At 35.5% G+C, this 26,917-nt stretch overlaps 1 protein-coding gene across 6 annotated transcripts in view; it reads left to right on the top strand.

The window, feature by feature from the left end:
- ANKS1A (ankyrin repeat and sterile alpha motif domain containing 1A) overlaps positions 1-26,917 on the top strand; it is a 210,285-nt gene that overhangs the window by 88,731 nt on the left and 94,637 nt on the right. For all 6 annotated transcript variants that reach the window (XM_074311204.1, XM_074311201.1, XM_074311203.1 and 3 more), the window contains 2 exons: positions 3,973-4,065; positions 25,456-25,576. In XM_074311204.1, coding sequence (XP_074167305.1) covers positions 3,973-4,065; positions 25,456-25,576 — 214 coding nt within the window. The remainder of the gene's footprint in view (positions 1-3,972; positions 4,066-25,455; positions 25,577-26,917) is intronic.

Here is a 26,917-nt window from a genome sequence, read left to right as displayed (position 1 = left end):
GAAGGAGGGAAGGAAGAAAAAGAGGGAGGGAGAGAGGAGAGAGGGAGGGAGGGAAGAAGGAAATTCCAAATATCTAGCTATAGCCATATTATGAGTTTTCTTTTATGTATTTGTACACAAAGCCAGTAGGGGGAGCTGGAACCTTCGAAAGAGAATGGTAATGAAAATGGATCAGTGAAAAACTAAGTCATTATTTGTTAGATTACTTCTTTAGGTATAAGTAATTACATAGCAGCTTATGGACTTTTGGCTGTTTGCTAGTTAATGTTGCATCTGAAGGGTATTTTTTTCCTTTTAATTTCTCACATCATTATTTACATATATTTTGCTCTTTGTGCTTGTCAACATCACTTCTATTTCCATGTGTTGCTTAGGCATTTTCTTTACATTTACTTTTCTTACGCATTTATCTTAAATGATTTATGTTAGAAGAGAGTGAATTCTTTACTGATTCAGGTCTCAGTTCACAATGTTACTGTAGCTATTTCTTGTGTTAGAGTTCTCACATCTTTTAACTCTTACATCCCAAATTCTCTTTCTTCCCCTACCCTTCTCCCTCTCATTTAGAAGGCAAGAAACTAGATAGTTTTTTGATAGGTTCCGATTTTTTTTCTTCCATAAACATGGTCTCGAAGGAGGTTTATTGGAAGCTTTTTATTCTCTCTGAATCTTAATCAACATACATTGATTAAATGCTTGCTCTATAATTGGCATTATTCTAGGTGATAGTAATCCATAGTCAAATATATTTTTAAAGAGTTTATATTGTATCACAGGAGATTATATTAAACAGTTTAATACAGGGGAATGAGTACCAGTTATGAAGTTGTAGGACCTGAGTTCAAAATTCAGCTTCTGATGTTGACTCCTTTGTGATCTTGGGCAAATCACTTGGCCTTGTTGGGCCCCAATTTCCTAATCTGTAAGATGTGGAGATTAAACTCTAAAAACCTTTCAAGCTTTAGGTCTATAGTCCATCCTTCTGATCCCATTCATTCCATTCCATTCCATTCATATATATGCAAAATAAATCAAAGATACACATGCACATACAAACACACATGCACATTTATTTTATTTTCCTGGAAGTCATTCTAGAAAGGCAAGATAAAGAAAGCCCTCATGTAGGAACAGCTGTAGAGGATGAGAATGTATTCAATTCCTCCAACTTCTGTAATCATCCTGTAAGAGTCTACTTCCCAATGGACTTTTCCAATCAGAACAATTGCTGATGAAACATGAATAATTCTTTGGAATGAAAGGGGTACTGAATGTAGTAGCTTCTGTTATATAGTTGCAAATGTGTTTTTCAGATTTTTTTTGTGTACAGGGTTCTTTATCAAGAATAATAAAACATGCTAAGTAAAATGAGCAGGACCAGGAGATCATTATACATGGCAACAACAGGATTATACGATGATCAATTCAACAATGAGATGAGTCAAACTAGTTCCAATTGTTCAGTGATGAAGAGAGCCATCTACACCTAGAGAGAGGACTATGGGAATTGAGTGTGGTTCAGAACATAGCATTTCCACTCTTTTTGTTGTTGTTTGATTGTATTTTGCTTCATTTTTACTCTTCTGTGGCACGATAATTGTATAAATATGTATGCGTATATTGGATTTAACATATTTCTACCATATTTAACATACGTTGGACTACTTGCCATCTAGGGGAAGGCATGGGGGGAAAGGGGGAAACTTGTAACACAGGGTTTTGCAAGGGGTAATGTTGAAGAATTGTCTACACATATGTTTTGAAAAATGAAAAGCTTTAATAATTAAAAAAAATAATATCATGTATCTCCAGAATTGCACAGACTCAGGGACTTCACAGATTAATGCTTGTGGCTCCCTTGTTTTACTTGTAAAGCATTTCTTCTTTTAGTTTGTTACTTTCCTCAAGTAGAACAATAGGTAGCATACTTCTTTCTTTCTTTATATAGGTTTAAATGAAATAAGATTTTAATGTATAATGATTTTAATGAATAAGAAGTGTTATCTCTGTAGGTTAAGATGATCAAAGATGAGAGGCTATTTTTTAGCTTTTACAAAATTTTTTATGAGGAGCATTGAAGTTTGAGTAAAAACTAGTATTTTGACCATTGAATCTTTGGTCATGAACATTAATTTTATTCTATCTGTTAAAGTAGGTAGAGTTTTCATAGTTTCAGAAAATCTAGATTTAATATAACAGCCAAAGTAGACAACAGTGTTTTAGATTTTTAAATTTTGTATACTTGGGATTTCTTTGATGATTATTCACTTTGTACTATTATAGCAGTAGGAGAGCCTAGTAGAAGCAGGCTCAGCAGGAAACTCTTCTTCTCAACCTTCCTGACAATGTTCTTTTATCTTTTCCTTTCTCCCTACCACCACAAGAGGAAACTCAGAGCTTCTGGTCCACTCTGATCCTTGAGCCCACTTCCCCTTTCTCAAGCAGAGTGAGCCAGATCTCTCCAATCTTTTTGCTTTATTACCTCTTAAGACAGTTATGGTTTCTCACACAGCTTGAAGAAAAGAGAGAGACACCAACTATAGTCTTTCTGATAAAATGGAGTGCCACATTTTCCCTTATAATATATATTATAATAGATAGATAGCTTAAGCTTATTATAATTCCCATATTGGAATTTACCAACTAACCTGTTTATTCTTCTAAAGGACCCTTGGGCCTTGCCATTTGTCTCTTTTATATGTATTTATATCTTGTCTTTCCTATTTAGAATGTTAGCTCCTTGTAATCAGGGATTCTCATTTTTCTAGTTATATCTCTAGCACTTAAAATAGTGCTTGATACATGGTAAGCACCTACTAAATGTTTTTTTCATTTATTTTTCGCTCAGTAGTAGTAAAACTTTCCAATCTCAGCTTTCCTATTACTATTAAGCTCACAACATTAGTATCCTCAACTTCTTAGTTTTACTCAATCCATATACGTAATCTGGTAACAAATCTTTGTCATTTCTACCTTGATAGCATCTCATTGTATGCTCTCAACTCACTTTTACTTCCATAATGGAAGCCTCATTACTTCCCAACTAGAGATTTTCTATGCTTTCTAATTGGTCTGCATGCCTCAAATAGTTTCCTATTTTATCTTCCATTCAACTGCCAAAATTATTTTCCTAAAGTTTAAAGCTAGTTCTGACCATGTCACCCCCTTACTCTATAAACTGGCTTGCTATTTTAGGATTGAATGTAAAATCCTCTGTTTAGTATCTAAAGGCCTTTAAAACCTAATGCTTTTCCTATTTTTTTCCTTTCTTATTCTTGTGCACATATTCTACAATCCAGCTCTATACTAGAGTTGCTGTTCTTTATATAGTCTTAACTTTGTGCATTTCTACTCGCTATCCCCCCATGTCTGATTTTCCTCCTCACTTCTAATTTTAAACTTTCTTGGTTTCCTTCAACCCTCAGATAAATCCCTCTTGTATAGGAAGCCATTTCTGGTCCAATTTCTCTCTATATATGTCATACCTACGGCTCCTCTCTCTCTCCCCATATCCCTGAAGAGCATTTCTTTCCTGGTCCCTACCCCCTAAATTACTTAGTGTCTTTTCTCAGACAGTATCGATTTTCTAGATGGTATCTATCTTCTATGTACATAATTATTTGTTGTCTCCTCTATAGGGTTTGATTTCTTTTAAATCAGGAAACTGTGTTTTAGTTTGTCTTTGTATCTTGATCACTTAACACAGTGACTGGCTACTTGTAAATCATTTATCTTTACAGCTGGTCAGTATATGATAGAATTTCTCATCCCTTTGTTTTAAGAAATGAAGAGGAGAGTTACATAGTACAGAATGGAAGAAATCTCTGTTAAGGGAATAATTCTGACCTCTTATTTGACATTTTAAAGGCCAGTATTTAGCAATGGCTAAATTTAAGGTAGACCAAAAATGGCAAATATTTAAGAAGAGACATGCTAAAATTCTTAAGAATTTTTTTTTAATTAATCCTATAGAGAGAACGTCCACCCCCACCAGCAAAACCACCCCCAGAAGAAGAAGAAGAAGAAGACACAGAAATAGAACTTTGTCCCCATATATCATCTGAGGTATGTATGTGTGTGAGAGAGAGAGAGAAGAAAAAAAAAAAGAGGGAGGGAGGGAATAAAGGAAGAGGAAGAGAGATATTAAAGATTTGTCATGAGGTGATTTTTTTAAAAAAAAATTATGCCTGACCTATGTAATCCTGGTACTTTTTGGCTATGTTTTCTTTAGAGCAGTGAAGCTGAATTTTATGGATCAGTCAGGTACCAATTTAAGAGAAGATTCTGTCAAACTCATTTTGATTTAATGGCCAGAGAGACTACTTCATCTAGATTTTTAACTCTTAAATCTTTCTCACTACAGGGTAAAAAAGCATGTGTTTTTTTTTTTTTTTTTTTTTTTTTCCATCCACTAGTTGATCTCATTTTAGCTTGAAACTGAGTCTTTAACTCTTGTCTTTTGACACACCTACAAAGGAAATTTCTCTCATTATCCTTATACCCTCTACAATGATAAAGTTGCAACAATTGGCATTGCTAACTTAGATCTTTTGATTTTTCATGTTTCCTTATTGCTTTCATATAAGAAACAAAAAGATGAATTGAAAGAACATACTTTTAATGAATGTTCAATTTGAAAAGAAATAGAAGTATTAGATAGTTTTTGAAAAAAAAATCACAAAAGCTTTTGGGAAAAAGGATAGTCAAGCTTTTTTTTTTTTTAATTAGCATTTCATACATGCTATCTTAGTACACAGATATGTGAAGAAAAGTCACATTTGTGTTGGTCTTTCCAGAATATTTCTTTATTATCAGTGACAATTAATATATGGTAACTGACTTTGAATTTACTTACCTAGGTTCAAGTCCTGCTTTTGATATATTCTGGCTTTATGACCTGAGGGAATATCTTAACTTCTCAGTGCCCAAGCCAACTGTGTAAGACAGTAAATTATAGAGAAGATGTTGCTCTGTAGATGAGATTCTTCATTGGGATGGCCATATATTTATGAAATCACAGGTCTGGTTAAAAAAAGAAAGAAAGAAAGAAAAAACCCAGAAAAACAACTCTAAACCTTCTTAAGTTAATAGCTTAGCTACCTATTCAACAATTTTTTTTCAGGTGAATTTTGAATTCTTTGTTTTATTAATTTTTATTTCTTTGTATCCATATTACTTTTTTTTAAAAAAGTATATCTTTTCCTTTATTTCCACTTCCCCTGCCTGTCATTTTCCCTCTCCTCCTCAAGAGAGTCCTCCCTCCTTTATAGCGGAGATGTAAAACACTTGATTGGTGAGCCTCATGAGTTGAGTCCCAAAGCAGATTAAAATGTAATTTGGAAATATTTAACAAAATTAAGAAAAAATGCAATAAAATATAGATATTACATTTTAAAGCTAAGCCAAATGCAGCCTGAAAGAATCCTTCATTGTGGTTTAGTGGATAAGTTTGACACTTGATCTATAACAATGAATAAGAAAGAGTAAAAATGATGATGCAAAATTAGCATATTAATCTTCTCACCTTGTATTTAATAAAATAACAAGTTGTTTTTAAATGTTAATTTAGTTACTTTTTCATTGTTGAGGTTTTTTGTGAAGGTTTTATTATGTCAGAGCCTAGGATGAGATATTTATGTACCTGAGAGAAGTTCTGAAATCAAATTATTCTTCAACACATTGGAAAAGTAATTCCTCTTGTCTAATACAGGCTTTGAATCTTCCCCACAACACACATAACCCATTATAATAAAAATAGAACAGTTTTATGCCCAAAGAGTTATAAAACTGTCCATACGCTTTGACCCTACAATGCCACTACTAGATCTGTATCCCAAAGAAATTATTAAAGAGGGAAAAGGATCCACATATGCAAAAATGTTTGTAACAGCCTTTTTTGTGATGGCGAGGAATTGGAAAATGAGTAGATGTCCATCAATTGGGCAATAGCTGAATAAGTTATGTATATGAAAGTAATGGAATATTATTGTATTATGAAAAATGATGAACAGGCTGATTTTAAAAAGGTCTGGAAAGATTTATATGATTGATGCTGAGAGAAACAAGCAGAACCAGGAAAACATTGTACATAACAAAAGCAGGATTGTGTGATGATCAACAGTGACAGAGTTGGGGTTTTTTAGCAGTTCGGTGATCCAAGGCAATCCCAATAAATTTTGGATGGAAAACACCATCTGAATCCAGAGAAACCTAGGGAGACTGAATGTAGATCAACACATACTATTTTCATCTTTGTTTTCCCCCTTCTGGTTTTTTTTCCCTTGTGGTTTTTCCTTTTGTTTTGCTTTTTTTCTCCCAGCATGATTCATATGGAAGTATGTAAAAAATGAATGTACTATATGTATAAATCCCCCCAAAAAAGTTTTTACATATATAATCGGGGAAAACAAGACAAAAATAGTTTTTAAAAAGATAAAACAATAGAGCAGTTCTGGCAAAGGATTATGACTAAACTTAGGCCCTCTGTTCTATCTCAATAATAAGTGTGCCAAATAAAAGAATTATGAAAAAAGGGGAGAATCAAATAAAACCTTCCAACAAAATTATAAGACAAGAAAGACATAAAAAAAAGCAAGCCTCCAATACTATGAATCACCTGGGTCTTGGGGAACATAGAAGAAATAACTAGAAAGAGAAGGATAACAACAATAGCTTTACCTTCGGAAGAAGACTGTGCATGACATAAGAACTCTATAAGAATAATTTGGAATCATGATACACTGATTTTTCTTGTGTATCACTATAAATGTGGAAATATGTTTAGAAGTGCACATGTTTAAGCAATATTGGAATATTTGCTGTCTTAGGGAGGAGGGAAGGAAGGGAGAAAAATTTGGAACTCAATGTTTTGCAAAGAGTGAATGTTGAAAACTATCTTTGCATGTATTTTGAAAAATAAAAGACTATTATAAAAAATGACAAATAGAATCATGATGCCAAAGAAAATCTGTTATCTGAAATGTTGGAAATAATAAATTCATGATGAAGAATGTAAGTAAAATATTATGCTATTATTATTTTAAGCTGATATTTAGGTATAATGAAAAATATGGAGAGATTTGAGAATTACTGATCTCTGTGGAAAATATGAAAGAATTAGAATTTGAATCTTTTACTCCAGGAAATAACACAAGAAAGTCAAGCAGTCAAGAAGAAACAATTCATCTGTAAGGACAGATTAATTCAATTTGTTTTTCTGGGTTTTTTTGTTTTGTTTTTTTGGTTTTTTTTTTTTTGGTGAAGCGATGAGGGTTAAGTGACTTGCCAGAGTCACACAGCTAGGAAGTGTTAAGTGTCTGAGGTCATATTTGAATTCAGGTTCTTTTGATTTCAGGGCCGGTGCTTTATCCACTGTGCCAACTAGCTGCCTTTATGTCAAATTTTTAATTGAAGTTTCACTATATCAGGGCCTAGGACAAGGTAAAGTTAATGTCTCATAAGGAAAATTTAAAAATTGCATTATGTCTTACTCCTTGCCTTCTCCATGCTGGAAGATTGTTCTTTCTGTGTATTGTATTGTCTGGTGGAGGCTTTGAATCTTCACTGGGATACATGTAACTTATAATAAAAATAGAGGAATTTTAGCAAAATTATGGAATTAAGCACAAATTCAGATTGCACAATGATAATGAAATAAAAGATGGCAATATGATATGCCAAAAAGTTATGGAAATTGACCCATACCCCAGAATTACCCATCTCTCCCAATACTGAGCATATTCAGCCATCATGAGAAAAAATGGTTCCTCAGTGGGAGCAGGAAATTTAAATGAGGTGGGCAGAACTGGGCATGTTCTCGTAAATGAAGCTAGAATAAATCAAGCAATTGTGTTGACTGGGTCCATTACAAATTCATATTATCCAATTTCAACTGTTGTATAACAGAATAGTTCTTTTTATTCCTCTTGTATTGATCCTGTATTCTATTTTCCATAACAAGTGTTTCATGGTTCTTCTCTTAAGGTGCTTGTGTCTCAAATCTTTCAACTAAAGATTTCACCTTATACTTGGAGAAAATAAAGAATATAGGTTGCATGCTCCTTTTTCTATATCTCACATTATCGTGATATCATACTCAGTTCTACTTTTTCATTGTTGTCCTTCATGATGACATGGCCCTTCTTGTGAAGGCCTTCTATATACCCTTCTTTTACAGCCTCTTTTTTCCCCCAGCAGATTGCCCTTTCAGTTACTACTTCTTTCTCTAATCATCAACTTCTTCCTTGTTATCTCCAAATATTCTCAAGTCCCTTATGTCCCTAAAAATCCTTCCTAGAGCCTACTATCTCCCAAAATTGTTGTATCTTTCCTCCTTTTCTCAGCTAAGCTCATATAGTAGAGAGGGTATTAACTCCATAATTAAGAGAACCTGTGTTCAAATCTTTTGGTGCTACTGCTTGTGTGATCTTATACTAGTCATTTATTCCCTCTGGATTTCAGTTTCCTAAACTAAAATGAGGAGATTGAATTTGATGCCCTAGATGCCCTTTGAGGTTCCTTTGTAGTTCTGTGATCCTAGAGCACTGTCTCTGCTAACTGCTTAAAGTTCTTCTCTTCTCACTTCTCAGTCTTTTATAATCTGTTCATTGGAAACTGCTCTATTCAGTTGCTAAATTGTCAAAAATGGTGGGTGGCATGTTCTTAGTCTTCATCTTTCTTGACTTCTTTGTAATATTTGATACTAACCACTATCTCTTCCTGGACACTTTCCTCCCTGGGCTTCCAGGAACTGCTCTGTGTTGCGTGCTGTCGTCTCCAGAAGCTGCTGGATCGCTCTCTGGGAAGAGATCTGCTGTGTCTACTCAAATCTCTCAGATTCTTCTTCCTGTAACGAACCGTTGTCTCTAGGCAGTTGCTGTTAACTCTTGTCCAAAGAAGTGACTTCCCTTCCTGCAGAGAGCCCCGTCAAGCCTGATGCAATGCAGAGTTTTCTCTTGAATCCTGGCTCTGAATCTCCTCCAACTCTTATCCTTCTTCAGGCCGATCTCTTCTCTGCGCCCAGTGCTGTCTCTTTTTATCCTCCCAGAGAATGGGCGTGGGATAATGCAAGGGCTTCTGGGAAGAACCACCCCAGCCAATGAGCTTGCCCCCTCTATCAAGTCAACCTGAGTTCTCACCTTGTCACTATCCAGACAACCTCAGTTCTCACTTAGTAATCCTAACATCTCCCCCTTTCTTTTGATTTAGAACATAGGACAGTCATGACCTTGAAACATAAATCCATCAATATGGGAAGTATTACAGATAATTACATAAATAACCTTGAAACATAAATCCATCAATATGGGAAGTATTACAGATAATTACATAAATGACCTTAAAACATAAATCCATCAATATGGGAAGTATTACAGATAATTACATAAATTACATAAGCACATAGTAACATAGTAACATAACACATGCTAGAAGTATATAACATAATCATAAATTGAAAATTTATAAATGTCCATAAGTCCATTGTCCATTAGTCTCATCTTGTGTGAGGAAGTCCAATGATTCCTGCTGGTTTTAAAGTTCTTTAACAGTCTTCTTATTATCCATGCTCTTTCAGTGTCAGATGTTTCTTAGATCTTCTCCTTTATTTTGAGGTCTTTCTCTTTTTCTGTCTCTCTCTGATGGATAAGGCGAATATGACTCGTTGGCACCCATCTGATTCCTTCTCCTGCTGAAGAAATACAAGCAAACCCTCTCTCCCAGGCAGTTAACCTATCTAATTACCTTCTATTTACCACTTTCTAAATATCTTCTCATCATTTGGCAATTACATTGGAATTGTTTGCACTGGACACAGCCCTGTTGGTTTAAAAGGCCTGTATTCTCCCCAAGTGTAATCCATTTTTGCAATCTGATTGCCTTTTGACTGACTTATCAGGTAATCCCTTTCTGCCATGTGATTGCTTCTCTGCTGGTTGATTAAATCAGAGTCCTGGCCTTCTAAAGGTTCTTTGGGTGTAACATCAGCTGCCATCATGCCCCAAGTCTTTTTTGCCTGGGGCCCAGGTCCAGGGCCCCTCATCCCATTTCCCTGAATTAATCTACACTCTGATGCCCAATGGAGTCCTCTGTTGCATTTTGGACATGGGGTTTTAGGTCTTCTCTCACTCTGTCTTCTCACTGTATCTCCATATCTACACTGAGCTCTTAGATGCCCAATTTTTCCACATTGAAAACATCGCCGAGTTTCTCTAGAAGTCCCTTGCCAGGAGGGACCCTGTCTTTCCACGTTCATCATTGTCCGGGTGTAAAAAGCATTTGTTCCCACTGTAGCACAACGTCTTATGATCTCCTCTAAAGGAGCATCTTTGTCTAATCCCCATATAATTCTTTTGCAAATCTCGTTGGCATTTTCCTTAGCCAGATGTCTGGTCATTATTTCTGTAGCTGAATTTTCTCCAATAGTTCTTTTGACAGCAGTTTGCAATCGTCCCACAAAATCTGCAAAAGGTTCATTGGGACCTTGCTGTATTTTAGTGAAAGCCTCTCCACGATCTTTCTGTCCAGGAAGGACACCCCAAGCTTTTATTGCAGCCTTAGCAATTTGTTCATATATTGTCATGGTATAATTAATCTGTTCCGAATTCTCTCCATATTGACCTTCACCAGCTAAGTGCTCAAAAGTGAATTGTGTGTTAACTCCTATTTCCAAATTGCATCTGACTTGAATTTTACATAATTCATGAAATTCCGCAAGCCATAATAAATTTTCTCCAGGTTCCAGACATGTCCTTGCTATGGATTTCCAATCATTCGGGGTTAGGACTTCATAAGACAAACCATCTAGTAACATTTTGACATAAGCTGATGTAGCCCCATAAAGGGTACAACCTTTTTTCAAATCCTTAATTTTATTCAAATCTAAAGGTGCATATCTTCTCCTTTTTTTACCTACAGAGTCAGTATTTTCAATCACAGGATATGCATGTATAAAATCACTTATATCCTGTCCTTCTCTCTTAGCTTTAACCAATGCTTTTTCTAATCTTGTCATAGGCTTAGGCTGCTTCACAGGCAATTCTGTTTGTGTTTCTGCCTCTTCCTCTCCTCCTTCTTGCTCCACCCCTGAAGGGTTAATTGAGGGAGGAGATGGGAGGTGCTCCTGTTGCTGTTGCTCAGAATTGTACTTAACTTCATTGTTATCTGATTCATCCTTTTCACCTAGTTTAGTTGACACTTCCCCATTTTGCTCCTTCATCTCTTCCTTTAGAATAACATTGTTTAAAGCCAATTGGATTACATTGTATATATGAATTGTATCTTTGGAAATTGAGTTTGGCCTGGAATTGTAGTGTTCACCTAATTGCTTTCCTACTAATTCCCATTCATCTGGATCCAATTCTTCTTCCAGAGAAAAAGAAGGACATATAACCTTCACAGTTCTTAAAAGTTCAGTAATCTCCTCTAAAATTATAATCAAGCCTTGGTTTTTCATAACCTTGATGATGCTCTCTAAACATTTTCCTTGAACAGAAGGTGTTTGCCCCATTTCACTATAAGAGATTCCTGGTTTAGCCCTTAACAAGTTAAGTTCCTTATTTATCTATTAGCACGCTCACTTAATCTTTAACAAAGTTTCCTCGTTACTCACGGTTCTGGGTCAGAGAGACTGAGATCTAGATCGGAAGCTTTTCCACTGGAATCAGGACTGTGTCTGTCCCTGTTCGGGCGCCAAATTGCAAATTGCAAAGGTCTGGTCTAGCTCCTCTTGTCAGGATAAGCAAAAGTCCTTGCCCCACGTGTGGACGCCAATTGTTACGTGCTGTCGTCTCCAGAAGCTGCTGGATCGCTCTCTGGGAAGAGATCTGCTGTGTCTACTCAAATCTCTCAGACAGATTCTTCTTCCTGTAACAAACCGTTGTCTCTAGGCAGTTGCTGTTAACTCTTGTCCAAAGAAGTGACTTCCCTTCCTGCAGAGAGCCCCGTCAAGCCTGATGCAATGCAGAGTTTTCTCTTGAATCCTGGCTCTGAATCTCCTCCAACTCTTATCCTTCTTCAGGCCGATCTCTTCTCTGCGTCCAGTGCTGTCTCTTTTTATCCTCCCAGAGAATGGGCGTGGGATAATGCAAGGGCTTCTGGGAAGAACCACCCCAGCCAATGAGCTTGCCCCCTCTATCAAGTCAACCTGAGTTCTCACCTTGTCACTATCCAGACAACCTCAGTTCTCACTTAGTAATCCTAACAGCTCTGTTTTGATTTTTTTTTCCAGTTTCTTTGATCTCTCTTTCTTATCTCCTTCACTGGTTCAATCAAACATTTATTAAGTATCCCATATGTACTAGACACTAATGTGTGCTGGAAAAATGGATTCAAAGAATAAAACAATCCTTATTTTCTTTTTTTTATTTTTATTTTTATTTTTTTTTTATTTTTTTTATTATATATATATATATATATTTTATAATATTATCCCTTGTATTCATTTTTCCAATTTACCCCCCCTCCCTCTATTCCCTCCCCCCGACGACAGGCAATACCATACATTTTACATGTGTTACAATATAGTCTAGGTACAATACATGTGTGCGAATATCATTTTCTTGTTGCACAATAAACATTAGAATCCGAAGGTACATGCAACCTGGGCAGACAGATATTAGTGCTAACAATTTTCATTCCCCTCCCAGTGTTTCTTCTCTGGGTGTAGCTACCTCTGTCCATCATTGATCAACTGGAAGTGAGTTGGATCTTCTTTATGTTGAAGATTTCCACTTCCATCAGAATACATCCTCATACAGTATTGTTGTTGAAGTGTACAGTGATCTTCTGGTTCTGCTCATTTCACTCAGCATCAGTTGATTTAAGTCTCTCCAGGCCTCTCTATATTCCTCCTGCTGGTCATTTCTTACCGAGCAATAATATTCCATAACCTTCATATACCACAATTTACCCAACCATTCTCCAACTGATGGACATCCATTCATCCTCCAGTTTCTAGCTACAACAAAAAGAGCTGCCACAAACATTTTGGCACATATATGTCTCTTTCCGCTCTTTAGTATTTCTTTGGGATATAATCCCAGTAGTAGCGCTGCTGGGTCAAAGGGTATGCACAGTTTGATAACTTTTTGGGCATAATTCCAGATTGCTCTCCAGAATGGCTGGATTCTTTCACAACTCCACCAGCAATGTATTAGTGTCCCAGTTTCCCCACATCCCCTCCAACATTTGTCATTATTTGTTCCTGTCATCTTAGCCAATCTGACAGGTGTGTAGTGGTATCTCAGAGTGGTCTTAATTTGCATTTCTCTGATCAGTAGTGATTTGGAACACTCTTTCATGTGAGTGGATATAGTTTCAATTTCTTCCTCTGAGAATTGTCTGTTCATATCCTTTGACCATTTATCAATTGGAGAATGGTTCGGTTTCTTATAAATTAGGGTCAGTTCTCTATATATTTTGGAAATGAGACCTTTGTCAGAACCTTTGTTTTTAAAAATATTTTCCCAATTTGTTACTTCCCTTCTAATCTTGTTTGCATTAGTATTATTTGTACAGAAACTTTTTAGTTTGATGTAATCAAAATCTTCTATTTTGTGATCAATAATGATCTCTAGTTCTCCTCTGGTCATAAATTCCTTCCTCCTCCACAAGTCTGAGAGGTAGATTATCCTCTGTTCCTCTAATCTATTTATTATCTCCCTCTTTATGCCTAAATCATGGACCCATTTTGATCTTATCTTGGTATATGGTGTTAAGTGTGGATCCATATCTAATTTCTGCCATACTAATTTCCAGTTTTCCCAACAGTTTTTTCCGAATAATGAATTTTTATCCCTAATGTTGGAATCTTTGGGTTTGTCAAAGATTAGAAAAACAATCCTTATTTTCAAGGACTTCTTCTATCAGTCATGTCCCATGACTGTGGATATACTCTTCTGTCCTATCCTTCTTTCCATATGCTTTCATTTGGTGAGAGAATTCCCAGAGATGTAATTTGCCTCTCATATATATCTTACTTGAATGTTTTAAAGCTACATATCTAGCCCTAGTTTCTCTCTTCAACTCCATTTCTACACCACTAGCTGCTTATTAAGACATTAAAAATAAAATAAAATGTGGTTTGTATTTTATTTTTACATTACCTTCAGTTTGCAGTGTATTCATGTCAATTTGTCCAAATTAAAAGGGTTGTCCCTCCACCTCTGTGAGGAAGCAAGGTGAGAATCTACTCAAGGTTCCACATGTAATAAAAACTTCTTTCTCCCTTTCTCCCAAGTACTCCCCTCCCAAAATACACACCTCAACACAGCCTCAAACAAGGGTCAAAACAAACCATAAAACAACCATCATTCTGTGACATTCCAAGAGTTATGTTAAAATCCTAAAACTGCATCTCTTTGCCCATAATCATCAGTTAAACATTTATTTAGCTGATACAAAAGTTCTGATTGATACAAAACAGGCAAAAACAACAACAACAACAACAACAACAAAAAACAATCTCTGCCCAAAGAGGCGTCTAGGTGGGTCTCAAACCTACCTACTTTGGGTTTATAAAGTTAACTCCAACTGCCCCTCAACTAATCCATATTATCTGTCCTGTTTCATAGTAGCCTTCATTGGTACTATGGGAATATGAAACTTAACTCAATTTTCCCCATTCTACCAAGTATACTGGCTAATAATAATTATTTTTCTTTAGAGCCAAGCTTATTATAATTTATCACATTCATTTTCAATCCTTTTGTTGTTACTATTCTTTCTATTTATATTATGGTATTGAATAGGCATAGTATTTTTCCGTTTTTTGCTTGTTTTGCTTTGGGGTCTCTTCATTTAAGTGTTCCTATTCTATATATCTATCATATTTGATTTTTTTAATAGAGTAATATTCATTAGATTCATATACCAAATTTATTTAACCATTCACCGTTTGATAGGCAGTTTTTTTTATTATTGTTTTCAGTTCTTTGTTACCAAAAAAAATGGTACTACTATAAATAATTGGGTATCTGAACGCCTTAAAAAAAATTCCTTACTTGGAGTAAATGTAAACATAATAATAATAATAATAATAATAGAATCTCTGGGTGAGAGTGTAAGGTCATTTAAGCCAAGAATTATTAAACCAATTTGAAGCTTTACTAACAGTATATTAATATGCTTGTCTCACCACAACTTTTCCAACATTGACTATTTTCATCTTTTGTCATCTTTTCCTATATTCTTCTTTCATATGACATCTCAAGAGTTATTTTCCAGAATAATAAATATTTATTAACTATCTGCTATGTGCCAGACACTGTTAATCTCTGAGGAGACAGGAAAAATAAAAGCAGTCCCTTCTCTCAAGACATTCAAAAGCTAATGAAGGGAGGCAACACCCTAAAAGAAGTCAGAAAAGTGTGGAAGAGGAAACAAAAGGACACCAGGGGTACCTGGCATGATGCTATCTTGTTCAGTGGATATAAAGCCAGAGTCAAGTGAGCTGGAAATCTAGTTTCTGCCTTTTATAAGGGAAGTCACTGGGAATATTTTGTTACTCTCTAGTGAGAGGAGGGTAAAAGAGGTGATATCAATCAAGGCTTGAATTGGCAGCACAGGGATGAGATTTGAAGTGATAATCTTTATCTGGGAGGGAGCATCTGTCTGGAAATTGATTGAATAGAGAGTTTTGATTTGCATTTTTGTTATATATGTATTTTCCCCTCTTTTTTACTTGTGGAAAAGAAAATGAGACTTGAATGTTACCTGATCCCTCACCCTTTTCTCCTTATTTGTATATTCTGAAACTTGCATACACAAGTTATTTCAGATGATTTCCCACCTTTCTGTTCTATTTTCACCTTTAGCATATTTTTTTTCCTTTCCTTTTAAGGTCATTAAAATAACAACAACAGCTTCCAGACCCTCTGTTTTGTTAAACTACCTTTGGGACCTTTGATGGTTATAGCATTCTGAGGGAATACTTTTATTATCTTACCTATTGGAATGTAAACAGTTTAGTTTACTTGTTTAGTTACTTATGATTGCTTTCTTGTATTTACCTTTTTCTTTCTTTTTCCTTGCTTCTTGTGTTTCCAAGTTTGTATCACGACTTGATAGTACTTTTATTTCTTTAAAAGACCATTCTTCCAGCCCTTTGTGGGATTATATTAAGTTATGCTGAATAAGTTTTTTTGATGGCCAGGTGTGATATCTTTTGCCTTCTAAAATATTTTTCTGGACTTTCCCAGTCTTTCTGGTGATGGCTGCTAAATTTCCAAGGTCTTGAATTCTTTCTATCTGTTTGTATTCTTTCTTTGATCTGGAAGGATTATGTTTTAGCTATAATGTTTCTGGACTTTTTAATTTTGGGATTTCTTTGAGGAGATGATCAGTAGATTCTTTTATTTCTTTTCCACTTGGTTTTAAGAGAGCTGGGCAATTTTATTGTAAGATTCCTTAAAATATAATGTCTAGACTCTTTTCTTTTTTCTTTTCTTTTTTTTGGTGATGTCTTTCAGGTAATGCAGTGATTTTTTTCACCAGTTACCTATAAAAACACTTGATTGTTCAGTTCCAAATTCTCTTTCTTTCCTCTCTCCCCTCCTTGAGATGGTATACAGTTTGTTAAAGGCACATACATATGCAGTCATGCAAAACATATTTCCACATTAGTCATGTTTTGAAAGAAAACTCAGATCAAAAGAAACAGAAGAAAAGTTGTTATTGTTATTTTAAAGAAAAGAATGCTTCAGTCTGCATTCATTCTTCAATTTTTTTCTCTGGAGATGGATAGCATTTTGTGCTGCTAAAGATAGCTAAGTCATTCACAGTTGATCTTCATACAATATTGCTGTTACTGTGTACATAGTCCGATGATTTCTTAAGTTTTTTATTCTCTTCAATCTCTTTTCTAGGTTATTTGTTTTTACTATAAGATAACATTTTTTTTTTCTATTTTTCCGATGTATTGACTTTTAAAAGGTATTTCTAGTTGTCTCATGGAATGATTAAAATTCATTTGATCCATTTTAATTTTCAAGGAGCTGGCTAGTTGGCTCAACAGATAAAATGTTGAGCCTAGAGTCAAGAAGATCTGTGTTCATATTTTTTATTAATTTATTTTTTTCTCCTTTTTTTATTATAGCTTTTTTTTTTTTTTTTTACAAGATATATGCATGGGTAATTTTTCAGCATTGACCCTTGCAAAACCTTCTGTTCCAATTTTTCCCTTTCTTCCCCTCACCACCTCCCCCAGATGGCAGGTAGATCAATACATGTTAAATATGTTAAAGTATATGTTAAATACAATATATATATATATATATATACATACAGTTATTTTGCTGCACAAGAAAAATCGGACTTAGAAATAAGATAAAAATAACCTGAGAAGGAAATAAAAAATGCAAGCGGACAAAAGCAGAGGGATTGGAAATGCTATGTTGTGGTTCATACTCATTTCCCAGAGTTCTTTCACTGGGTGTAGCTGGTTCTCTTCATTATTGAACAAATGGAACTGATTTGGTTCATCTCATTGTTGAAGAGAGCCAAGTCCATCAGAATTGATTTAATGATCTCCTGGTCCTGCTCATTTCACTCAGCATCAGTTCATATAAGTCCCTCCAGGCATTTCTGAAATCATCCTGTAAAGCTTTTATTTACAAAGCATATGCATGGGTAATTTTTCCAACATTGACCCTTGCATAACCTTTTGTTGCAAATTTTTCTTCCTTCCCCCACTCTCTCCCCTAGTTGGCAGGTAGTCCAATACATGTTAAATATGTTGAAATACATGTTAGATCCAGTATATGCATACATATTTATAGTTATCTTATTGCACAAGAAAAATCAGATCAAGAAGGAAGAAAAAGAAAAACTGAGAAATATTAGGATTCTTACAAGGTGCTAAGTCACTGGAATGAATAGAGACAATTGATTTGATCCTACAAGGAGATGTTATGGGCCAGAACTTGAAACAAAGTACTGAGTGGAATTGAGGAGACAATGATTAAATCTAATTTAGCATTGATTTAATCCTACAATAAATAATGCTTTTCTAGCAATGAAATGATTGGTGAATACTCAGTGTGCACCATATAAGCAAGAAACTCTCAGGGCCAAGCACACAGAAGCCCATGATCCCACTCTCGGAGGTGGAGTCTGATTCATTCCCACGTCTACCTTCGTGCTGGCTGGAGACATTGGGAGGACTAGAGGCTGAAACTGGCTAGAGACATTCTGACAAGAGCTCTCGGGGAATCAAGGAGAGAGGAAGGCCTCCAGAAAACTAGCCAAGCCCCAAGTGAAGGAGATAAGATTTGGAAAGAGACAGCAAAGGACTTTAACTCCTGGCTGGATTTGGGATTATTGAACTGAACTGAAATTAAGGCTGCCTCCAGAAGCTCTCCAAGAAAATTGCTCTCAGAAAAGGATTACATTTTAGAGAAACAGAACAGTACATTTTGCCTTCCTTTCCACACTCCTACACTCCTCCAGGGAAGAACCTTTGTGGTTTGAGACCCAATGAAATCTGGCAAATGGATGTGACCCACTATAAATCTTTTGGTCGTCTGTCTTTTATCTATGTTGTGGTAGATACCTTTTCAGGATTCACTTTTGCAGTGCCAACAGCAAAAGAGACAGCCTGAGTGGTTACTGAATTCCTTATCCAAGCATTTGCAATTATGGGTATGCCACAAGAAGTAAAAACAGACAATGGACCTGTATATACTTCTAAACATTTTGCACACTTTTGTGCACAGTATAAGATTTTACACACTACTGGCATACCTTTTAATCCTCAAGGTCAAGCAATAGTAGAGAGAAGAAACAGAGAGGTTAAGACACTCCTCCAAAAACAAAAGAAAGGGGGAGCCACAGGTAGCCTTAGGGAACTTCTAAATTTAGTTCTCTATACCATTAATTTTTAAATTTTTGACAAAGATGCACTGGCTTGGGCAGACAGGTTTTATAACCCACCGGAAGGGCAGTGTCCAGTATGAGCAGCTCCACTATCTTTAGTTAATCGCCAGGTGATGTGGAGAGTCCCAGAAAGTGGTGAATGGAAGGGACCAGATAGATTAACTGCTTGGGGGAGGGGGTTTGCTTGTATTTTTTCAGATGAAGGAATCAGATGGGTGCCAACGAGTCGTATTTGCCTTGTCCATCAGAGAGAGACAGAAAAAGAGAAAAATATGGGAACAAAGGAGAAGATCTAAGAAACATCTGTCACTGAAAGAGCATGGCTGATGATAAAGACTGTTGAAGGATTTGAAAATCAGCAGGGATCATTGGATTCCTTGAGATGGAAAATTGTTGATAAGACTATTATAGGACTTCAAAACTTGCAGGAATTATTGGATTCCTGGCACATGAACTAGTGGACAATAGATTCTTTTTGGACTATTTCTAGGACTTATGGATATGTTCCTCATGTGTTATGTTACTATGTGCTTATGTAACTTTATGTAATTATGTGTAATACCTCTCATATTGATGGATTTATGTATACCTGTTTCAAGGTCATGACCACCCTATGTTCTAAATCAAAAGAAAAGGGGAGATGTTAGGATTCTTACAAGGTACTTATGTACTTAGTCCACACCTTTAAAGGAATTCAAAACTTTAAAGGAGTTCGATCATTGGTCCACACATTAGACTCACACCTTTAGAGAGCATATAAAAGCCCACTCTCTGGGAGGGGATTCAGAGTCAGGATTCAGTCAAAGAGAGGAGTTCCTGGGAGAACTTCAGAGGAGATTCATAACTGGGATTGACTTCTGGGAGCTCTCACAAGCCCGCTGTAACCCACAATCCCACTCTGGGAGGTGGAGTCTGATTCATTCCCACTTCAATGTTTGTGCTGGCTGGAGACATTCTGGCAAGAGTTCTTGGGAGCCAAGAAGAGAGAGAGGCCTCAATTAAAGCTAACCGGGCACAGAAAAAGATAACTGAAATGACACTAAAGTTGCCTCCAGAAGCTTCCCAAGAGATCTGCTCCCAGAGAACATTGTATATTTATTTTTTTTATTTTTTATTTTTTTTTTAGGCTGGGGTTAAGTGACTTGCCCAAGGTCACACAGCTAGGAAGTGTTAAGTGTCTGAGACCAGATTTGAACTCTGGTCCTCCTGAATTCAGGGCAGGTGCTCTATCTACTGCGCTACCTAGCTCCCCCAACATTATATCTTTAGAGAAAAAGAACATCACAGAGAAAGAAAACAAAATGCAAGCAAATAACAACAGAGAGAGTGAGAATGCTATGTTGTGTTCCACACTCAGTTCTCACAGTCCTCTCTCTGGGTGTAGATGGCTCTTTTCATCACTGCACAAGTGGAACTGGTTTGAATCATCTCAATGTTGAATAGAGCCACGTCCATCAGAATTGCATGTTGTATAGTCTTCGTGTTACCATGTATGATGATCTCCTGGTTCTTCTCATTTCATTTAGCATCAGTTCATGTAAGTCTCTCCAGGCCTCCCCCAAATCATTCTGCTGATGGTTTCTTATAGAAAATAATGTTCCATACTATTCATATACTATAACTTATTTAGCCATTCTCCAACTGATGGTCATCCACTTAGTTTCCAGTTTCTTGCCACTACAAAAGGGACTGCCACACATATTTTTGCACATGTGGGTCCCTTTCCCTCCTTTAGGATCTCTCTGGGATATAAGCATAGTAGAAACACTGCTGGGTCAAAGGGCATACAGAGTTTGATAACTTTTTGAGCATAGTTCCAAACTGCTCTCCAGAATGTCTGGATCTGTTCACAGCTCCATCAGAGAACAGATCCAACCATTCTGGAGAGCAGTTGGAACTATGCTCAAAAAAAAATTTAGCCTCAGACATTATTAGTGCTATCCTAGGCAAGTCATTTAATTTTTATTTGTCTTAATTCTCTAGAGAATGAAATTACTACTTCATTATCCTTCCCAAGAAAACCCATGGATAGATAGTATTGGCATGCTGTGGTTTACAGGGTCACAAAGAATGAGACACAACTCAATGACTAAACAATAAGAATTTTCAAAGAATCTCATTGGCTTTTTTATACCCCTTATTTCTAAGTTATTAATACATTTTAAAATTATTTCGTAGTTCTCATTTCTTTTCCAATTACCCATTGACATTCTCATTTTCTTTATAAAGTCATTTTGTTCTCCTTAAAACAAAACAAAACTGTTGTTCACTTCTTCTAGGAATTTAGTTGAACTTGTGCCGAAACAGTGTTTTATCTTGATCCCTTGCTTATAGGTGCTTTTTAGTTGTCAGCTCATTTTACAAATAAGGAAACTGAGGCAAATAGGGTTAAATGACTTACTTAGGACCACACAATAAGTATTTGAGGCCAGATTTGCTCTCCAGGCCCAGTGCTCTCCACACTATACCACATAGCTGCCTCCTCTCTATGACAAACTCATTTAGAATTTTTTTTCCATTAAACCTATTATTATTTGCAATTAATAGAAATATTAAAATTAGCAAAAAAATTTAAAAAATAAGTTTGCAAATCCCCATGTATATATTATATAGATATGATTAAGCAAAACAAATTCTCACATTGGTAATGGCCCTAAAATTTCTATTCTGAGTCCTTCATCTCTCTGTCAGCAGGTGGGTAGCATGCTTCCTCTTCCATTTTCTGGAATCCTGTTTGGTCATTGTTTTGGTCAGAATTTTTATTACTTTGAAAGTGCAGCTGTTCTTCCGGTTTTCACTTCACTCTACTAATTAAAAATCAATTGAAATGATAATTTCAGGATGTAAAATTTATTTACACAAACAATAAATATTATTGTATATTTCCAATGAAATTGAGCAGGAAAAGATAAGAGACATTTATTTAACCCTCTCCTTTCCCACAAAATGTATAGAATATTGAGGTTTTAAAATCACACACATAAAAGCACAAACCTATGTGAATATAACTGCAGAATACTCTGAAATTAAAGAAAACCTAAATAATTGGGGAAATAGTAAAAAAAAAAAAAAAAAGTTGAGCCAACATAAATAAAAAGTTACAATACAACCTAAGTCCATTTACTTATTCAATGTTGTATTAATCAAACAACCAAAGGATTACTTTGAGCTAGAAAAAAATAACAGTGAAATTCATCTAGTGTAAAGGGAAGAAAAAAGGATAAAAATTTCAAAATAATGAAAGAATATAGTAAAGAAGGGAGTTTTAACAATACCATATTCCAAAATTAAACTACAAAACAATACAAAATTCAATACAAATACAAAATACAAAAGTCCTTCTTTTCTGTTGTCTGTTAGATTAGCAAGAGAAGACCATAGTGATGTTTCAAATTCCTGGAAGATTGAGATGATTATGAACCCATTGAAAGACCTTGGAAATTCCACCCCAAAACCTGTGTAACCCTGTAATTCATAGAAGTCTTCTGATAATGCACCATTAGAGCAAGGCCTCAGAATCTTGAGAGACATACTAGAAGGGTGGATAAGCTGAACCACACAGGAACACACAGCTATTGTTTGTTTACAGTTGCTCTTTGTTAAGCATTGTAAGGCTGCATAGTTAGCATGCCACCCTGGCATAAAATATAATGCCATGCATAAGAACCTAAAATGCCCAGATTGTTTCCTCTCTGTTGCTGATTCCTTCCTATATTTTATTCTTTTGTTTTGGTTACCTAGTTGAAGATGATTTTACTTTAGTCTTAGTTGTCTAAACTACTTAATTCCTAGTTCCTTAAATCCTACATATGTATAGAGTTCCAGTGTTTCCCTGTACCTCTAACCTATCCCTCAATTTGTCTCTATTATTCTTGATGTTTGTCATTTGTTAGCTGACCTGTTGTTGGATATGGAAATGAAGTAATATGTTTTCTCACCTGAGTTTATTAGATTAATGACCAGATCATAATGTAGATACACATTTTTAAGAGGAAATTTTTTAGGGAGGACAGGTCAAACAGACTGTTAGATTCTTTAAGGCCAGTTAGAAAGTTTACTTGGCATTTGTGTGCTACAAGTAGGCCAATTAGCACTAGAGTAAATTCATTATTTTCTTCACTGAAACTTGTTACTCTTTTCTTTCCCCCTGCTTCTTTTGCCATTGGTCAAAATTGTGTGTTAAAATTTCTTCTAGCAAAGGTATTCTATTCAGCACAAAATAAGTTGTTTTTTTTTTTTTTTTTTTTTCCCCAGCCTTCTTTTATTGTTAACTATGAAAAAAAAAAAAAAAAAGATTAAGAAAGAATTTATTGAAAGGCAACATCTGCTCAGTTAAGCTTTTTCCTTGTTTACTCCTATGGTATGCACATTTCCTGAATGAGAGTGAGGCAGGAAGAGTAGCTCACTGTATTGTTGTGTATTGTACATGTAGAATATTTAATCCCACAGAAATGATCATCGAGTTTATCTAGTCCAGTCCCTTCATTTTATCAATGGAGTGATTGATGCCTAGATAGGGAATAGAATAGAGAGGAAAGGCTTTTTTTTTTTTTTTTTTTTTTTTGGCTTTTTGGGTTTTTTTGTCTTAGGAAAGAAAAGGAAAGAAAGAACTTTTTATTTGCTTTACACGAGGGTGGGGAACATTTTTTCTGCCAAGGGTCCCTTTGATATTTGTAACATTATTCCCTAGGCCATACAAAATTATCAATTTATAGAACTTAAGCAATGGGAGGTTGTTGTACTTAGTTTTCAGTTCAACATCCCCTGATTTGGGTCTTCTTATTCTGCCTGAAGGCAGGATTTTTTCTATCCCTGTTTTCTAGTATAAATGAGGCAGTGGATTGTAACTGATAAAATTTGGGATTATGTGATTACCAGATATAAAATCTTGAACAAGTATTTATTTGTTTTTTTCTTTTCTTACCTACTTAATGAGGATGGAGTACTGAAATAAAAGTGTGTGATGATCAAGTGTTTCTTAGCATTTTTTATGAATGCCAGTCAGGTGTACAATGAAAAGAAGCCCTGTTGTCCTGATTGCCCAGATGGAAGTTATGAGCTCTATCTTTCAATCTTGAAAGAAAATGTAATACAGGGTAGTCAGTCTTGGCTGGCACAACAAGACAGATGGCAGGAGTCCTTTACTGTCTGCCTCTTGGTCCTATATTGGTGGCCAGGTGGTCCAGTTATCAATTTGGGGCCAGAAGTTAAATAGAAGGAAATCTGAATGACTTGAGAAGGGGTGTGTGTGTGTGCGTGTGTGTGTGTGTGTGTGTGTGTGTTTGAGTGTTTGATTATGAATGCAAAATGAGACATCAACAGTTAGCAAAAAGGGATTTAGTTAGCAAAAGCAGAAGAATATTCAATAGAATCACCTTGAATTGATCCAGCTAAAGTAAAATTCCTATCATAAATAAATAAAAACAGATGGAAATGGTTCCGTCAGCCATGTATCTGAGACGCTCTTTGTATCACTCCTCCTCTTCCTTCAGGTGGTTTTTTATACTGAGGTTTTAAGGAAGTAATGTCAGCATTCTGAGCTAATCAAAATTTTGAAAAATGTCTCATTCCTTTAAAAAAAAACTAATATTGATATTGCTCCAACTAATATTGATAACAATTTCATTAACACCATAGATACTATTTGTACTGCCTCTATTTCTTATCTCGTTTCCTTTGCCTATATGTATGTGTGTGTATGTATGTGTATCTGCCTGTCTGTCTGTCTCTATAGTATTCTAGACTTGTTTTAGAGTGAACCTATGTATAAACACTAACTCAGGTCATTAGGTCCACAATTGGCAAAAACACTTCAGATTAAAGTTCTAGAATCTAGCTTTTAAGTTAATCAGAAATGACTTCCTCAGGTCACACAAGTCTTTTAAAAGGTCTTTCCTCTTTTATTTGTCTCCCTTCATCCCTCTAAATGATATTAAATAAAGATGCTAAGTGGAAGAACTGAGACTTAGGTCTGTTCTTTTATGCAAGAGAGAAAATTGGCTCTTGGAAAGTTTTTTCCCTTGTCCAGTGGGGCTCCCAAGGATAGGTGGAGAAAGGGATCATAATTTCCATAAAGTTTGGAAAGGAAGGGCTACAGAACAAACTACTCTGTTTTTAATAAATGCCAAGATTCAATGCAAAGGTCAGTTGTATTCCAAACTGGGAAGATTTCAGTCAATTGAATAATATGTCTGCATATCAGGTTTTGAGCCTGGGGGAAAATGACCTAGATAATGCATCATGACCAAAAATCTCTCATAATTTTTAGATAAAAAACGCAGGAAAAAACAAAATCTCTACACTATACTTGAAATAGTGGGAAATAGTGAAGGAACTTTTATTTTCTCCATGTTTTACATTTGTAAATTGATTCAAAGTCAAAATGGAATCTATAACAAGCCATAGATAGATTGATGTAAGTTGACTAGTTATTATAATTATTCCTAATTATACATTCATATCATCTCAATGTCTCCCTCTTTCTCTTTCCCTCATATGAAAAAAAGAGGACCATTAGAAATTTTCATTTTTGCTTTACATGACTGTACAAGGAATGTAGTCCATTATGGTGTTGTTCTTCATTAGGTCCCAGTTATGAGAAGTAGGACCCAGGGGAGTGCATCCAAGGAGGAAGATGAACATCCTTATGAGCTGTTGCTAACAGCAGAAACAAAGAAGCTAGTACCATTAGAAGGAAAGACAAAAGGTAAAAGAATTTAATTTTTAAAAAAATTTTCACGGGAGGAATGTAATAAAAGAGTTTTATGAATATATGACAAGCATAGAAGAAAAATATGAAGGTTATGATATTTTTTGGGACAGAGCATCTGGTTTATGGAGGGTATATCCTATGATATGACGTGACAGCAGAGTCTGCTGTTATGTCTTGCCATGACTTTTATTTTAAAATCCTGTGTTATATAATCCTCAGGCTTCTTGACTTTTCAAAAATTAAATAAGGAAAAATTAACTAAATTTTTTACAGAATGGAGGTCACTATAAAATGAAAGACCTTTTCAAAAAGACAAACAGAGCATGGACAGATTTGAGGTATCTCTATTTAATAAGCTGAAAATTAATCCTATTAAAAAACAACAACCAAAAATCCCAGCATTTCTGCTCTTTTGGATTTATACTGACCACATAGCTATTGATTTTGAGTCTTGACCTCAGCCAAGTTGGCACATGCCTCAGGAGGAAATTTTCATTTGGCTGTCTCTCAGTAACTAAAGTGCTCTGCAGTCCTGTTCTACTTTGCTTCTTCTGAATTCAATTTCCCTGGCATGTAAGCACTGCAGAATTGACAGACAATTGATACAAATATATCATAGGAGAGATAGTTCAGCTTGAAAATTTCAGCCTCTTCATAAATAAAGCATTAAGTCCTTTCTAGAGGAAAATAAGTAGTGGGTATATGTTTATTTCCTATAACTTAGAAGAAACCTGGCTCCTCATTTCCTATTCATCCATTAAATTTCTAGTCCTTGATAGCTCATGGGGTTTTGAAGATCACTTTCTGTTCTATCGTACTTCCAAGTTTAAGTGGGAAGAGTAGAAGTAGCTATTATTTGCTGTGGCAATGTAATCAGTTGCATATGTGATTTATAAAGGTGGTTCTTATGTAAAGGATGCTCCCTCATGAAAGATTACATGCTTTCTTTTTCCTCACACAAACTTGTTAAGTTTTGTTAGGTTTTGGAACTTAGCCAAAATATTTGTAGCATTTGCTCTGGAGCTATTTCCTGTCACTTGATAAGTCATTATGGAATTTTCCCTTGAGGAGCAGTTTTCATAAATTTAGTAGTTCATCTTATCCAAATACTATTACATCCATGTGTGATAAAACCTAAATATGATCATACTTAAGCTTTATTCAAAAGATTTCTCTAGATTTTCATGATGGGGACAAGAGTCACAGAGAGAAACTTATCCTTTGGGGTCAGCCTCCTGAATGGGACCTCATTCATGAATCCCAGAGTCTTTGGGAGCTTCTGATCTCACAGCTGACATCTATAAAATAAGGGGAGGTGAACCAAATAATCATTAA

This window comes from Sminthopsis crassicaudata, chromosome 4, assembly GCF_048593235.1.
Source record: "Sminthopsis crassicaudata isolate SCR6 chromosome 4, ASM4859323v1, whole genome shotgun sequence".
NCBI classification, from domain to species: Eukaryota; Metazoa; Chordata; class Mammalia; order Dasyuromorphia; family Dasyuridae; genus Sminthopsis; species Sminthopsis crassicaudata.
Note: the sequence above shows the minus strand (reverse complement) of the source record. Positions and strands in the feature narration are given on the sequence as shown.